General features: G+C 51.8%; 1 protein-coding gene across 7 annotated transcripts in view; it reads left to right on the top strand.

The window, feature by feature from the left end:
* Positions 1-17,004, top strand: part of LOC124060442 (phosphodiesterase 4D interacting protein) — a 66,040-nt gene that overhangs the window by 38,787 nt on the left and 10,249 nt on the right. For 5 of the 7 annotated variants that reach the window (XM_046391420.1, XM_046391419.1, XM_046391423.1 and 2 more), the window contains exons 1-20: positions 1-1,873; positions 3,007-3,144; positions 3,267-3,386; positions 3,610-3,693; positions 3,836-4,045; positions 4,126-4,284; positions 4,419-4,511; positions 5,522-5,659; positions 5,741-5,920; positions 6,143-6,337; positions 6,419-6,673; positions 6,788-6,953; positions 8,850-8,962; positions 9,070-9,224; positions 9,441-9,705; positions 9,797-9,947; positions 10,057-10,173; positions 10,468-10,936; positions 11,884-12,119; positions 12,257-12,305. The exon at positions 1-1,873 is cut by the window's left edge. In XM_046391420.1, the coding sequence (XP_046247376.1) occupies positions 620-1,873; positions 3,007-3,144; positions 3,267-3,386; positions 3,610-3,693; positions 3,836-4,045; positions 4,126-4,284; positions 4,419-4,511; positions 5,522-5,659; positions 5,741-5,920; positions 6,143-6,337; positions 6,419-6,673; positions 6,788-6,953; positions 8,850-8,962; positions 9,070-9,224; positions 9,441-9,705; positions 9,797-9,947; positions 10,057-10,173; positions 10,468-10,936; positions 11,884-12,119; positions 12,257-12,305 (4,547 nt within the window). In that variant the 5' untranslated portion in view covers positions 1-619. The remainder of the gene's footprint in view (positions 1,874-3,006; positions 3,145-3,266; positions 3,387-3,609; positions 3,694-3,835; positions 4,046-4,125; positions 4,285-4,418; positions 4,512-5,521; positions 5,660-5,740; positions 5,921-6,142; positions 6,338-6,418; positions 6,674-6,787; positions 6,954-8,849; positions 8,963-9,069; positions 9,225-9,440; positions 9,706-9,796; positions 9,948-10,056; positions 10,174-10,467; positions 10,937-11,883; positions 12,120-12,256; positions 12,306-17,004) is intronic. The other 2 variants (XM_046391426.1, XM_046391424.1) reach the window with 1 other exon arrangement.

Genomic DNA, 17,004 nt, shown 5'->3' with positions numbered 1-17,004 from the left:
ACTCGGACGGTCTCCGCTCGGTCTTCAGACATCACACGCCCCAAAGATCGTCGTTTTCTTCCGTGTTCGTGTCGGATGACAGCGGGACGGACTGCAGATGCTGTCACGTACTGAGACGTCACTGACTTGAGAAGCCAACAAATGCGGCAGCGAGATCACGCAGGATCGTTTGTACACCGGAACCTCCGAGGACAAACAGACAGGAACAGCAGCCGCCGCGGCACATGTCTTGTTTTCCACCGAGGAAGTGAAACCGCAACCCGCCGCATCCGCTCGGCCTGCACATCGTGAACTGAATTAACGCGTTGTCATGTGATCCGACGAGATTTGTGCCTCTCAGTCCGAGACAAGAACTACAAGGATGCTGATGCTGAGCTCCATCGTCACGTGACCTCCTTTTCCTTCACCCCCATCAGAAAGACAGTTAATTCAAGCTATTATGTCACTTCCTGTCCAGATGTCACCTTGATTCAGTTTCATTTAGACTATAAAAAGTAAAAACTCAAGTTCCAGATTTGAGATTTCAGTTTTTTAAATTGGTATGGAGTCCATTTTGTTTCGTCTTTAAAGTGTGCGAGTTCACCCTACGGTCCAGAGTGAACTCCTCCGTGCTGCGGTGATGCTGGATGTGGTGAAGATGAAGGAGGCCTGCAGGATCTGCGCCCGAGAGCTCTGCGGCAACCAGCGGCGATGGATCTTCCACCCAGCAGCGAAGGTCAACTTGCAGGTGCTGCTGTCCCACGTTCTGGGCCACGAGCTGACCAGGGACGGCCGTGGGGAGTTCGCCTGCTCCAAGTGCACCTTCATGCTGGACCGCATGTACCGCTTTGACACGGTCATCGCCCGGGTGGAGGCGCTGTCTCTGGAGCGCCTCCACAAGCTGCTGCTGGAGAAAGACCGACTGAGGCAGTGTATCGGAGGCCTGTACCGGAGGAACAACGCAGAGGACGGGAACGTGGCTCTGTCTGGGTCTGTTGGAGCTGAGGCGGGGTCTGAAGACTCTCCTGTGGTGGATCTGTCAGCCCTGCAGGATGTAAGGTACTCTGATATGGTGCAGGATGATCTGGCGTACTCTGTGTATGAATCCTGGGCTGATAAGGAGGACCTGGCCCTGGACCACCACGCCCATGAGCAGCACCTGCTCCAGTGCCCAGCAGCGGACTCTCTCTCTGCCCAGAAGCCGAGGCGGTGCAGAGGTTGTGCAGCTCTCCGTGTTGCTGATTCGGACTATGAGGCAGTGTGCAAGGTGCCTCGCAGGATTGGGCGCAGGAGCACGTCTTGTGGCCCACCCACCCGCTACTCACCAGCCGCTCTGGGGACCGAGGATGCCGCCAAAGTCTGTACAGTGTCTGAGGTTGCAGCTGTGTCCTTTGAGTCCAGGCCGACTGGGTTGGATGCCGACAGGATGAGTCCCAGTCCGGCGTCCTCTGTAGAATCTCTCGACACCGCCGTGGACATGAGCTGCCCTCCTGTGAATCACAAAGACAGAGAAGAAACAGAACCAGAGAAGGATCCAGGCCAGGCTTCAGTGAGGAGGGACACCCAATGGGACAAACCACCAAGTGAGGCCTCCCTGTCTGGACTCGAGATGATGCTGAGCCTCCTGAGGGGCTGGGAGTACCGGCCGGTGAAGCCTCAACGGGGCAGCAAGCTCCCAGTTCTGGTCAAATCCAAACCGGAGCAGGTCCTGTCGCTGCCCGTCCCTCCGAGGTCGCCCTGTGGAGGGGCAGCGGACTGCGAGCTGTTCCCCCAGCGGCTGGTCTCTGAGGTCGTGACCCCCTGTCCTCCGCAGGAGCTGCAGGTGGAGCTGGCAGAGATGGAGGAGCAGTGGCTGGACGATTATGTTCAGGTCAAGCCGTTCTGCTTTCAGCAGGTACCTCAGGAGCCACAACACCTGGATGACCTCTGACCTCACTGTAGATTTGTAGCTTTCAATCAGGCAGGACAGTAAAATGTTCTTAATCTCAGCATTGTTTATGGTCTCCCAGCCAGGGTGGACATGGATATGAAATGTAGGATCCAGTCAGGATTCTGGGAAACTGGGACCTGTTGACTGCAAAATGCACCTGTCAGTGTGGCATTAAGCAGGACGAGGCTGATCCCAGACCTGTGGATCAGCACCAACTAACATGACGTTGTCTCAGTCCAGTTACATCAGGACATCTTGTGGATGTCTGCAGGACATGACAGGTTTAAAACCTGGTTGTTCTCCTTTAAAAAATCTGAAAATAATACATAAAAACACAACAGTCTGCACGAAGCTCAAGCAGCTGATTCTCTTTCTCAGAAGATGAGCTCAGGTTGCTCATCTTCCTCGTTGCAGACGAAGCTGCCTTGGTTCCCCTCACGGGGAGGCTAAATGCTCCTCCTCGCTGGTATCCTAGCAGCTCTTCTGTTGCCATGGAGACAGTCTCTGAGTGCTGCAGCGGTCTGTCGCCTCCACTCAGTCTGCTCCACTTTCAGAACTTCTATTGTCATGTTAATGACGCGTGTGAATGCAGCTCAGTGTGGCGACGAGTTCACACTGAGTTTAACAGTTAACATCATCACCGCGCTGGTTTCAGACTGTTCCACGTCAGAATGTGTCGTCTGGTCAGCATTTGAATATGTGCTCTTTTCTCAGTATGACTCAAACGATGTCCTGCTTCTTTCTCACAAACTCAAACATGATGTGAACGTCTCAGAACGTCTTCACATCAGTTCAGACCAGCACAACAAGAAAAGTGCTTGTGATGCAGACGCGTTTCCACAACAACACGCTGTCGTGGCAACAGCCGCTTCCTCAGGAAGTCGTCCAGCGTGACATCAGTTTCCACTTTCACTCAGTCAGTCCCACAGCAGCTGCAGGACAAAACACACTTCACTGTCTGTTCTCTTTCCAGCAGTCCATCGTGGATCAGCCGTGAATCTGATCGATGGTTCACTGGTCAGAAGCAAACACGCGTCACAGTGAAAGTGTGACCCGATCCACAGCTCACCTTCTCACTGCTCACCTGCGTCTTTCAGAGGCTGATTGGGGAGCAGCAGGACCGGCTCAGTCGGTGTGAGAGTGCTGCAGGTGACTGCGTCGCCGAGCTGCAGGACGCCCAGGACCAGGTCCACTCGCTCCAGACCAAGATCAGAGAGAGCGAGTCCAGGAACCAGGTAGCAACACGTTATCCTCCACCTGCAGAGCTGCACCTCATCCACCTGAATCTGACTTCACAGTCCGCTAATGTGTCATACTGAGTCTGTGTGTGTGTGTCTGTTTGTGTCTGTGTGTGCAGAAGCTGCAGGAGCGTCTCGCTGAGATGGAGCTGGAACTTCGTTCGGCCCAGGAGGAAGCACAGCGACAGGAGCGAAACATCCAGAACATCACAGACACTGTTAACTCCAAAGAGGCACAGGTAGAGAGACAGACAGGCAGACTGACAGACAGGCGGGCAGACAGACAGACTGACAGACAGGTAGGAAGAGTGACAGGCAGACAGACAGGAGGTGCAGGAGCAGATGAGAGCAGGCAGGAAGTAGAAACTTGAAGTAATAAATTTAGACAGAGAAATGACAATACACCGAGAGTTTTTAAACTGTCTGTTGTGTGTGTGTGTGTGTGTGTGTGTGTGTGTGCAGGCTGCAGAGCTGTATCGGGTGGTGGAGGAACAGAATAAGATGCTGTGTTCTCTCAAAGACCTCGCCAGTCGCAGCCAGCTGCAGGTTGGTCCTCCATGGCACCAGAGTGGACCTCCTTCACGTTACTGACACACAGGCCACTGACGGCTCACTGACGCAGAGTTTAGCTAGTGTTGTGAATCACAGCTGCATGTGTCTCTGTGTCCCCTCGCTGACTGTCCTGCAGGCGTCCGGTGGGGAGACTCCTCGAGGTCAGGGTGAGGTTCTGGCTCTGCAGGCGTCTCTGTTCCAGGCTCAGCTGGAGCTGCAGGCCGGTCAGCGGGGGCAGCGGCAGGCAGCCCGAACGCAGGAGGACCTGAGTCGAGCCCTGCAGAGACTGGAGAAGGACCTGCAGGGGGCGCTGCAGCACAGGAGGGAGACAGAGAGACACAACCAGGTGAGCACGTGTCTGTCGCATTAAGTTTAGGAAGGATCGGGACTGTTTGTCACCACCTGTATGCTGTGTGTGGTGTTCAGGACCTGCAGCTGGCTCTGCAGAAGACTCGGTCGGCCCTGCAGGACAGAGAGGAGCGTCTCAGAGAGGCAGAGCTGGAGAGACAGCGGCAGGACGAGGACAGAGAGAGGACCATCAGAGAGCTGAAGACGTCCCTGCTGAGCAAAGAGCAGCTGATCGAGGTCAGATGACTCTGCGGGAACAACACTCAGGCTTCATGTGCACCACACACACCAGACAGAAACCTCAGGAGTCCAACAGACAGACACACACACACACTGACACACACACACTGACTGACTGCTGTTTGTCTCAGGACTGTGAGCTGTTGGAGGATCCAAAGGAAAAAAGAGACTCTTTACTTCAGAAACTCCGCCAGCGTATCAAAGAGAGAGACCAAGTCCTGGAGGTGAGCATCACTGACACACACACACACACACACACACACACACACACACACCCCACAACATCACAAGCCTCACTGAGATTAATTTAAGTTACTTTATTACTTTATTAATTTATTAATCCCAATAACCCATCACTGATTGAAACACACACACATGCAACATGCAGTGAAACACACACAGGAGCAGTGGGCAGCATCAAGCACCCGGGGAGCATATTGGGGGTTAAGTGCCTTGCTCAAGGGCACATCAGTTGGCTAATGGGGGGTGGGGACATTATCAGTCCACCACACTCAAATTTTTCCTGCCCTTCCGGTGGGGGAATCGAACCAGCGACCTTCCGATCACAAGCCGCTTCTCCGACCTCCAGGCCACGGCTGCCCCCCTCTTCTCTTCTTCTCTTCTTTTCTTCTTCTTCTTTTTCATTTCAAAACTTTATTTTGCCAGAAAGTCCCACTGAGATTAAAATGTCTTTGCCCAGAGAGACCCGTCCATATTAAATTTCTGTCTAATTTTAGATCTTTTTGCAGATGGTTCTGTGATGAAGGTGCATAGTATGAAAGTGCTATTTTCCCCAGATTTTTCAGAAGCTGTGGTCAGTTAAAAAGCAAGCCGGAGGATGTCAGTGATATCCTCCGGCTTGTGCCTTCATTTGCTTTCCCTGTGCTGCTGTCACGCTGAGAGTCCCCTCTGTGGGACTAATTAACGTTTATCTTATCTTAACTCCCGAAGAGAACTGTGTCAGAAGACCACCCACCATGACTGTGCAGATAAAAGCGTTCCGGTGCTGTTGTCTGAGACTAATCAGTGATGTCCAACCCACCAGGCGCTCACTGTACGGGGGTGATTGAACCCGACTGCCGTCTGTGGCGTCCGTATTAATAAATCTTTGTGAAACAGCAACCGAGGGAGACATCATGTCTTCTTCTTCAAAAACCAGCAGTCCTCCTGTCTGTCAAATGTGGACTGGTAGCTTCCGCACTTGTCAGTCTGATGATGGTTGACACTTTTTCAGCGAGCGGTGGACGCGAAGTTCCGCTGCGTGGAGGAGAAGGAGGAGGAGAGCCGTCGGCTTCGGCTGCTGCTCAGGGAGAAGGACAGAGACCTGGAGAGGCAGAGCTGCGTCCTCGGCAACAACGAGGAGACCATCAGCGTAAGAACACGCACTCAGCACACGTCTTCACCTCCCACTGCGACGCCTCCGCCGCTCACTGTCCCTCCTCGTGTGTGTCAGAGCCTGGAGCTGCAGGTGCGGGCCAAGTCTTTGGAGCTGGAGCAGGTGTGTGACGCCTGGAGGAGCGTCCAGCGTCAGCAGCAGGACGCCGAGGAGAGGCAGAGCCGCGTTCTCAGAGAGAGGGACGCCATCATCAGCCAGCTGCAGGGGGCGCTGCACGCTCGCACGCAGGAGGCCCAGGTACACACAGGAAGTATCGTCCGACTCGGCTCTGCGGTCGGCTGGCGTCTGAATTTTCTCCATTCTGACTTATGAATTTGCAGAGGTCAGATGTTTAGCTGCTCTCTGGCCTTTGTGGTTTGTGCTAAACGACTGCTCGTGTGGTTGCTGCCTTCACACACACACACACACACACACACAGTCTGTTCATTTTCTCCACGTTTGTTCTACTCTTGACTGCAGGAGCTGCGCTGCTCGCTGCTGGCTCAGATCCAATCAGCACCCAGTGACGTTCTGGAGGATCTGAAGGTCCGCCTCCATCTCAAAGACCGACTCTTCCAGGAAGTGCTGGCTGATCGCACGTGCCAGGCCCAGGAGCATCAGACGCAGGTCCAGGATCTGCTCAGAACCATCAGCTCCAGGGACCAGTACATTCAGGTAGAGCAGAGAGGCTCAGCAGAAGAGTTTTTTTGCTCAGTTTCAACTTGTGTGGAAAAAATGACACGAGTCTCCCTGCAGGACTCTGCGAGCCGGCTGGGTGAGGTGATGGCCGAGCAGACGGCGAGGCTTCAGGAGCTCCGCAGACAGCTGAGCTCTGGTGTCGGATCCAGGTCTGATTCTGGATCAGACTCGGCTGAGGAGCTCCAGGCAATGGGGGAGGAGTTGCGTCTGGCTCTGAGGAGGGAGAAGGAGATGCAGGAGCTGAGCAGGAGTCAGGCTGCCAGGGTGGACTCCCTCACCAGGACTCTGCATGTGAAGGACGAAATCATCAGGGTCAGTGACCTAGGGAGCGTCTTTATCCACAGACCAGATGGATGTCCTGCTAGACCAGCAGTTTCTCTGTATGTGCCATTACTGATGTGTGTGTGTGTGTGTGTGTGTGTGCAGGACTTCCAGACGCAGCTGGTGGAGCCCTCCGGTCTCCCGCTGGTGGAGCGGTTGACTCAGAAGGTTCAGGAGCTGAGGGAGAGCCTGGTCCAGCAGGGCGGTCCCCCGGCCAGAGGCCCCGTCCTCGGCCGTGACCGACCCAGCAGCAGGCCACCTGAGTTTGCAGGTGGGCATCAGAGAAGCATGGGACAGTACCTGTAACCCCCAGGGGGGCCTGCCTGTGGTGTGGAGCGTCCTGCTGGTGGTGCTGATTGTCCGATTGGACAGAAGTGAACACATGTGACCTGCTGGGTGTGAATACTAACACTGAACGTGTTTTCGTTGTAACCAGTACACACTGTAGGTGTTTGAAATGTGCTTCTGGAACGACTTTGGCCTAAACGTTCAGACCTGACAAAGTTTAAGGTTTGTGCTGCAGCTGTTGCTTCTTTTCAAACAGGAGAAAAAACTGAAGGTGATTTTGAGTCGTCTGCTCGGTCCTGTCGGGGGCTTCGGTATGGAAGAACACCCTGACCCAGGAGAGACGCTTAGCGGCTGACTGGCCGATTTCTTCTTCTGCAGCTGATGATATTTAATTCACATAATAATCATATTTATCCACAGTGATGTTATTGTCTGCACAGCATGAAAATACATTTAGTTAAGTTATCATTGTCAAACCGATCGATCGGCCTGATCGGCCTGTCACGATATTTCAGCTGGAGACTGACGGAGGTCCAAAATACAGCAGAAAACTGAATCCAATACAAAATGCATGAAGTAACTGACAGCTGCCAAGAGTTATTGATCTGATTGTCAGCATAACAGAGATGGAAGGAAACTCGATTCAGCGTCAGGCAGGTTTTAAATTCATCTCGTAGATATGAACGTGTTTCACATTTTCTACAACTCGAAGCTTCGTTTTCTCTGCTCAGTGGTGGTGAACATGTTTTGTGGTATTTCAGACTCCACTCGTAATGTAACACCGTCGTGTGTGTTTGCATGTTCAGCTGCTTCAGTGAAGCCAACTCACCCAACTTTTGTTGTACTAAACAATATGAAAAGATGAAAAGTCTTTGTGCTTCAGGTGTCAGTTTGCTGTGATTTGCTGAGACTGTGCAGTTCAGCCTCCATCAGGTCATCTCTGTGGCTCAGTATGAGTGAATGTGAGCAGGAAGTCCGTTGTGACTGTGTGTGTGTGTGTGTGTGTCTCAGATGTTTCTTTTTTACGTTTCCAAAGCCAAACATGTAATCAAGTCATGAGTCGATCAATAAACCTGCAGCTTTCACATGACGTATGTTAGGTTCCCAAGGTTACCCCTCTGGCCCTTCTGGCCAGAGTTGTTTTATTACTTCCTGCCTCAGTAGTGGCCTCGTCATCAACATGTATTTCCACAGTAGTGGAGTTTCTGTTGGTTTTCTGCCTGAATGAACATCCGTCACACTCATCAGTCCCTTCACAGAGAGGGAAACACGTCAGCTCAGTCCTGACCTCCTGCTTCAGACTCACGTTATGTTTGCTTCGGTTACAGTTGTCTTCAACTTATTGATCTGAATGAATAAAATTCTCCTCCTTGCTGAGAAATGTAATTCAGGTAGAGAAATGTTAAATGTTAAATTTCTTTGCTTTAAATGGTTGCCTGTACAATAAATATATGAATTAACCTTTAGAAACTTTCTCTTTACTTTGGTTAAGAAGCCTCACAGCCCTAAGCATCAAACTGACATGAGCTCAGTAATGAGCACACCCTGGCCAGGGTGTTACGTCAGTCAGGAAGTCCTGATGCTGCCTGCTCATGTCACCCACATTCCCGTTCTCTTTAAAGCATAATGTTGGCCCAGCAGTGTTTCATTCAGGCTGCACAGGACAGCTCTGGGCGTCACAGTAAAGTTCAGCTCATGACAGAACAGTCAGCTGTTCGTACGTCCTCATGTTAGCTCACGTGTGGTTTAAAGCTCCGTGTGGAGCCGTGGAACGTCAGCTTCAGGCGCAGGAGGCTGAGGTGCACAGAATCCACAGAGCTGACAGAACATAAGTTCTCGTGAAAGTAGAAATCACGATTTTGGTTCCTGCTTCTTTCAGAAGTGAGCTCAGAGGATGAAGATGAGGCTGATGATGATTTGAACAGTGAATGCAGTGAGAGCGTTGATGAAGCGCAGTCCAAACTGAGGGTCCAGTCTGTGGCCAACGCCAAGGTATGAACCTGTCCGTCTGGATCTGAACAACATCCTGAGTCCTGTGTTTCTCCTGATGTCTTCCCGCCTGTCTGTCTGTCTGCCTGCCTGCCTGTCTGTCTGAACAGGGTCCAGCAAAGCCTCCCTCCCAGGATCTGTTTGAAGGTCAGGGACTGACGGAGGTCAAGCAGCTGGTGGAGCAGAAGATTGTGGTGGAGAGGGAGCTGGGGGAGCTGAAGGCTCAGCTGGAGAAAACCGGCTTCTCCTCGCTATCACAGATGAGGTGAGATGATGAGGCTGTGGTGTCGTCACTGACTGTGTGTCCTAACACAGCGTTGTCTGATCAGAACTTCAGCGAGCAGCTGATTTAAACAATATGGTGCTCTTATTGTTCTTATGTCCGTTCTGTTCAGCAGTCATCCATTAAAGACATGTTATGTCATTCTTTGACCACTAGAGGACAGCATGTTACTTGCCCATCTCTCTGTCTGTTGTAAAGGAAAGCTCTGTTCAGCCTGCAAGCCGAGAACAGAGATTTAAAGAAGCAGCTGACTGAGGGGCTGCAGCCTGACGGGAAGCAGAGTGATGAACAGAAGGTGCTGGAGGAGGAGGAGGAGGAGGAGTTGGATGTGACCATTGAAGGGGTGGAGGAGGACGAAGAGGAGCTGTGGGATGTCTGGGATGGAGATGAGTTTCTGTCACAGACCAACAGGAAGAAGACCAACAGGCTGGAGTCAGCGCACCTGTTGACCGGCTCGTCACAGGTAGAAGGAGCAACTGGCCTGACTCAGTATGAACAACATCTGTCTTTAAGAAAGAGGCCGTCCTTTATTTCTGTTCCTGTGTGTCCTACAGGCTGGCCTGGACTGCGAGCTGTCAGCCGCTCGGCACCAGAAGAAAGTTGAGCTACAGCTGAAGAGCAAAGAGCTGCGGGAGAGACTGATGGTGTCTGAGGCCACAGTCCAGGCTCAGGCCGAGCAGCTCAAAGATTACAGGGACCTGCTCGGTGAGTGGAGACTCACCACCTACCTGCATTTAGATTTCCTTTGCAATAACACCATGTCCTTCAGGAGATGTGCAGAAATAAAGCTTCTTCTTCCTCTGCGTCTCTGCAGCTGAGACAGCAGTGCAGCAGGACAGCAAACAGATCCAGGTGGACCTGCAGGACCTGGGCTACGAGACCTGCGGTCGCAGTGAGAACGAGGCTGAGAGGGAAGACATGAGCAGCCCGGGTATGTAGCCACAGCACCATAAAACCACCAGACAGTCCTGATGTCAGCACGTTTTTAACTGTGTACGTACAGACTTTACTTTAAACATCAGGACTGAGACACATGCTGTAATCCATGCTGTAACATTTGCTGTGTTCTCTGCATCCTTTGTGGAGCAGACGTGAGGCTTTGCCTCTCTTGTGTCCGACAGCTTTAGTGTCAGTGAGGCGGACCTGATCCAAGTGTGTGTGATAACAAGGGAAACGTTGCTGTGGCTTCAGGAGATGGTGACCTGATGACTGTGTGTCCTGACAGAGTTTGATGACCTGGAGATGTGTACGTCTCTGGACTGTGGTTCCCAGTGGTGGCCTGCCAGCGGCAGCGGCTCCACCTTCACTAAAACCTCCACCCAGCGCTCAGCCTACAGAGACGAGTCATCTCTCCAGCGGCTCGTCGAGGACCTTCGCTCCCAGCTGTCCCGCTCTCAGGCCGTGATCCGTGGGCTCCAGAGCCGGCTTCGCTCCCTCTCCGCCTCTAGCGACTACGGCCCCTCCACCCCACGTAAGGTCAACTGGTCCTTCCAGGCGTCGCCCTCGCAGAGCGGGGCAGAGGACGACGAGGGTTGGCAGTCATCTGACGGAGGTCCTCTGGCCTCGCCCCATCACCATCACCCCAACAAGGGCCTGCAGGAGCTGGTGTCCCGCGTGGACGCGTTGGAGGACCAGCTGAGGAACGGAGGCACAAAGTCTGCCAGCGAGGACGGAAAGTCTGCTGCCTGGCCAGGGTGGGTGAAAGCAAATCTCCGTTTTGTAAAATAATCACTCTACTTTGTTTCATGTTTTCATGAAATACAACAGGAAATAAGTTTCATTTTTTATTTAGCGTCAAACTAAGAACAAATGAGACCAAAAACTGGGTGATCCATTTTCAGTTTTGCTCTGTCTGTGAAAATGGGTGCTTGCTGCTGTAGTACTCATCTCAGCCACTAGAGGCTGAAGTGCACCGGCTACCCTTCTGTCAGCACATGACAGCACTGTGATGCTCCTTAACCACAGCACACTGTATGTGCACTGCTTTGATCCTTCAGCTGACTTCCTTTACGTTTGTGTAGATGAAGGAAGGTCTGCGTTACGTTTTAGTGAGCTGCTGCAGTGTGTGCAGCGATCCATCACATTAAACACGTCCACGTTCGTCAAGCGTCTCCACAGATGTGGGCTGAGCTGACAGTCAGAGGGGATTAACCAGCACGAGGCCGGGAACACGCCGTCCCCTTTGTGACCACGCTGTAGCTGCTCTCAAGCCTTATCGCTGGCCTTCAGAGGCGGATTCAGACGTTTCTGTCAGTGAGTCTGTGGAACCTCCAATCACAGCAAGTCCTGATCGCAGCGCTCAGACACGAAACACAAAACCAGAAGGTGATGCTGTGTCACACAAACTGAGCATTAAATCAAAATAATGTCAGAGGGAACTTTTCATTCCCAAGTACCCTAAACCAGGACATGTGTACATGTGTCATCACATTTCTGACTGCCATTAAGTGGAACAATCTGCCCAGACTAAACAGGACGTAGATGTTGTGCAGTACTCAGCAATGCTCAGTCTAGAGTTTTTGCAGAACCAGAGCCATTTCAGATACTGGTCTGAGTATGAGGAGCAGCAGTTCATTTCTACCTCCTGCGTGACTGTCAGGGGTCCAGTGTGTACCAGTCTTTCCTGTTTTTCTGTCTGCAGGAAGTTTGACACTCTGATCCAGGCTCAGGCCCGAGAGCTGTCTCACCTCCGCCAGCGGCTGAGGGAGGGTCGGGGCGTGGCCAACATCCTCACCCAGCACCTGGGGGACACCACCAAGGCCTTCGAGGAGCTGCTGAGGGCCAACGACATCGACTACTACATGGGCCAGAACTTCAGGGAGCAGCTGGCTCAGAGCAGCTCTCTGGCACAGCGGGTCAGCATAAAGATCAGCGGACGTAAGTCCTCCGGTTCTCCTTCGTCGTACGCCGTGACATGCGGCCGAGTCTCGCAGGCGACAAACGCCGTGATGCGTAACTGAGCACGAAATCAAATGCTGTCATGACCTCAGTGCTGTCTGTGTCTTCTCCAACAGGAGATCATCCTGAAGATCCAGAGGAGAAGACAGAGCTGCTCGCCATCCGGTCAGTCCCCATTTACATCTGTGTGTGTGTGTGTGTGTGTGTGTGTCCTGTGTGTGTGTGTGTGTGTGTGTGTGTGTGTGTGTGTGTGTCCTGTGTGTGTGTGTGTGTGTGTCCTGTGTGTGTGTGTGTGTGTGTGTGTGTGTGTCCTGTGTGTGTGTGTGTGTGTCTTCTCCCTGTTTGGCTCGATGGAGGCCAGTGGAAACTGTTGCTGTGTGCGGCTCGGCTCGATGTTCCTCTGGGCAGATAATCAGATACTCAGATGATGTCAGTGGAAAATGAATGACGGCTAATTGGTTAATTAATGAGGGAGGGAAAGTGGGGGTGGGCGCAGGCCGTCCAAACCGCATGTCAGGAGGACATGTCCTCTGTCTGTGTCTTCCTGTGCCTTCTTTGGCTTCCTCCGCTCGTCTTTGCTCCTGCGCTCCACGTCCTCTGGCGCTCTGACATCACCGTGTTACAAAACTCCTCTGATGTCACAGCACTGCAGGGCGCAGCCACAACGGGACAAACCTCCACCCTCCACCACCACCCGTCCGCCCCAACCAGGCAACGCGTTAATTAATGCCGTGACCAGCGGGGCACAGCTGATGCCAGCGAGTCGATCGGTCGGCTAATTAGGCGGGCAGGAAAAACAGGAAGAGATGATGAGGGGATGAAAGAAGAGAAAAACAAAAGGGCAGCAAGCGAGATCAGGACAAACAAGAGGAAGAAAGATTTATTAGTGGGCCAATAGCATTGTTCCACCATTACTATTGCTCATACTACTTCTTCTTATTTTTATTATTTTCCTTCTTCCGGACAGAATTTCGGCGCCTAACTAATCCCGCAGCTTTTGTGTGAGCGTCCTGAAACTTTTACCAGACGTGCGGCCATATCGGGAATAGTGTGCTATGACTTTTGGTTCCGATCCGATAAACGGTTTCACCTAGAGACGTCATTCGAAGTTTAAATGGGTACGGAGGGTTGGGGCTAAATTTTCTCCAATACATTTGTGTTTCAATTTCTTTTGGTTTTCAAGCTGGAGCAGTTTAAGTTTTATGAAGATTGTGGAGCGACGAAAAAATTTTCAAATGCAAACGCGCAAACATGCACAGAGATTTTCAAAATATAAGCCCCCCTCTCTCTCTCTCTCTCTCTCTCTCTCTCTCTCTCTCTCTCTCTCTCTCTCTCTCTCTCTCTCTGCTCTGTGACCCTCCCTGGCTGAAAGGGAAGGGAGGGGCAGGGGCATGGAGGGGGCCTGTTTCTATGGTAACGTGCACAACTGCTCATATAGTCAGCACACAAAATGGCTGCTCCCACTACTAATACATGGAGCCCAATGGACAACAACATGCATATATGTCCACACGCAGACACACACACACACACACACACACAGATTTTCAAAATAAAAGCCCATTTTAAATTACAGGAAGTAGCTGTCACAAAGCTTTTCAAAATAAAAGCTTCAAACATGTTTTGAGATCTACCAAGGAATGTTTCCAGCCAGCCAGGCAGGCATGGTCCCGGCAATAGGGCCCCGGCAATGGGGTCCCGGCCGGCAGCAGAGCCCCGGCGAGCGCCATTGGCCCACTCAAAATTTCTTGTGAAGAAATTTTCTAGTTTGTTTTATTGTGTATTTTTACGGAGCCTTTCAGCCTCTTTTAGCTCCCAGTCAGACTCCTCTGAGTGCACTGCGAGGCAGCACGAGTCCTCACTCTTCACTCACCGCGAACACAACAACTGATTCTGTTTGGTTTCACACCTGAGAGAGATGAGACGAGTCACATGACCTGAAGGTAAAGCACAGTTTATGAGCCTGACAGACAGGCAGACGGACACGCAGACAGACAGACAGACAGACACGCAGACAGGCTGACAGACAGACATGCAGACAGGCTAACAGACAGACAGGCTAACAGATAGACAGGCTAACAGGCAGATAGACAGGCTAACAGACAGGCAGGCAGGCAGACAGACAGACAGGCAGACAGACAGGCAGGCTAACAGAGAGACAGACAGGCAGGCTAACAGAAAGACAGACAGGCAAGGCTAACAGACAGACAGACAGGCTAACAGATAGACAGGCTAACAGGCAGACAGACAGGCAGGCAGACAGACAGACAGGCAGACAGACAGGCAGGCTAACAGAGAGACAGACAGGCAGGCTAACAGAAAGACAGACAGGCAAGGCTAACAGACAGACAGACAGGCTAACAGATAGACAGGCTAACAGGCAGACAGACAGGCAGGCAGACAGACAGACAGACAGACAGGCCTGCAGTTATCTAACCTCCCATCGTCACAGCACAGATGGATGAGCAGATGTGAGTTACTGAGTGTGTAGCCTGTCGCTCTGACTGTGTGGGCTGCAGCATCAAACTGTGTGTTAGTCCACACTGACAGACTGTGTGTTAGACCATGCAGACAGACTGTCATCACACATGGAAACATAAAAATGTCTGCATGTTTGATTTGTTTACCTCGTGACAGCTGAAGCAGGATGAACATTTTTATTACAGGACACGTTTTAATATAAAGTTAGGCAGCATTTTATTAGCCTCAACCAGATGTGAGTCCTGCTCAACGGAAATAAGAACTTCATCAACACGTCTTTGTCAAATCTGTTCAGGAGTCGTGTCAGTGTAGTCTCAGGAGTCAAAGCTTGGAAATGAAGAACACACACACACTCACACACACTGTGAGCACTCAGCTTACTGTGATTAAACCAGCAGTGTGTCGGTCAGTCAAAGTGTGCAGTTAAACTGTGTTTGGACCGGCAGGAACGTGCTGATCCTGATCAGCAGGCTCTTCTACAGTGCGTGAACATCATAAAGCATCACTGAAGAGCAGGATCTCAGTGAGACACGCTGAGTCACGTCAGAAGTCCGACACAGAAATGACTCGTTCAGACTCGTTCGGACACACTTTCTACACGTTCTGATTACCAACACACTCAGCAAGTCCTTCATCAGCACACGAGCTGAGTCATTTACTGTTCCTTCATACTTCATTGTAGTAACTACGGTTTAGAGTTTCTGACGGTGATGTGGTTTGAGCTCCGTTCTGTGAAGCCTTCTCGCTGAGGCACACTTAAATGTACAAGATGAGGATGAGGAGTGTGAGTGCACTGATGGCTGCTGAGGCTTTCACTGGCTGCTCTGAGCTCGAGGCATGTTGACATGCCTCTAATCAGGTTAAGTCATTAAGACCTCCACAGGGGAGAGAAATAGGTCAGGAGCAGCTAAACGCAAAGAGGGAGGGTGGAGGGAGGGAGGAAGGGGGAGGGAGAAACGTGAGAGGAAGCAGCAGAGGGATGCAGCTCGGCAGCCTCAGTTTGCTTCGGTGCGCGAGCAGCTGAACATCAGCTCTGCTCTGATCAGGATTATCGACGGTTTACTCATCATAAAGCTGGATTTGGTTTTTATGTGTGGACGTTACTGCAGCTGTGACTTGAGTTTATCTGCTCTGCCGCCAACGTACTTCAGCATCGGTTCTTGGATTTCCTTCAAGCTGAGTGTGGATATGAAGTTTCCTTTCTTTCTCTGGCGAGTGGTCCAGCTTCACGTTTCCAGCTGCGTTCACTCTCGCATCAGTTTCTGTGGATGTGCTCAGAAAGACCAGCTGAAGGGGAGGAAGTGCTGCTTTGTGCTTTGTTTGATCATTCACTGAGCGTCTGATGGGCAGCGCAGCGTGAACACACGAGCCCTCGGGATCCGGACATCCGCCCATACACGCATTCCTTTCCTCCCTCTCCTCCCTCATTGCTACGGCTTTCCTCCGAGCTGCTGCGTCTTCTGGTGAAGAGTTTACGTCCGGAGCGGTGAGAAGAAACTTTCCTTTCAGGACACTCGCCAACCCAAAGCTGAAAAGTGACCACAGACGGCCAATAGTGGACAAAAAAGAGAGGAGAGGGAGACTCAGATTGCACCAGCAGGTGACCTCGGCAGCTGAGTCATATTTTACACCACAGAGCTGATTTTATTAGCATTTAAATTCATTTCTTGCTTCACCACATCACACGCTGATCCCAGGACTGTTCTACACTCACTTCACTCTTCATGTCCGATGGCAGATGTTCCTGCTGTGACTGATCTGCTGAGGTCTTCTACAAATCATTTGCATGCACAAATCTTTTGAAACTGCTGTGTGAAATGACGTTTTCAGCCTCCAGGCTGCACCTCTCATGCACTCCTCTTTGTATTCCTTCCATTCTGATTACCTCAGAATCTGATCTGGGATCTGTTTGGGTTGCCACCTGTGCTTCTAGCCCACACACTCCCAGGATTTGTGTGTAAGTGTGTGTGTGTGAAGGGAGCCACACAGAATCTCCCTGGGAAGCCCAAATCTAATCGGAGGATTTGCTCTGCTTTTCACCTGGTAGCCCACATGCTTGGTCATCCCTCCATCTGTTTATCTCCTGCTCACGCTCCACCTGTACCTGCTGTCACACACACTGTGGGGTCAGGACCTCAGCGCTAAGCTAATGAGCCTCGCTCTGTTACCTCTGGAGACACGACTGGGAGAAAAACTGCGACGAAGGGAGCTTTAAAGGACCCGGGGGTCTGAGACAGAGGGTAGGAACCCAAACTGGGGGGATGGTGAGTCAGTAGCCGAGCCAGAGAGCCTTTGGCTGGGGAAGCAGAGGCAGCTGAAGGCGGCTGATGGCTCCTCTGTGGAAGACCATGCTGTCGAAAAGCAGCCCACTGTACAGAGACTC

The sequence above is a fragment of the Scatophagus argus genome, chromosome 6 (genome assembly GCF_020382885.2).
Source record: "Scatophagus argus isolate fScaArg1 chromosome 6, fScaArg1.pri, whole genome shotgun sequence".
Lineage (NCBI taxonomy): Eukaryota > Metazoa > Chordata > Actinopteri > Scatophagidae > Scatophagus > Scatophagus argus.
Note: the sequence above shows the minus strand (reverse complement) of the source record. Positions and strands in the feature narration are given on the sequence as shown.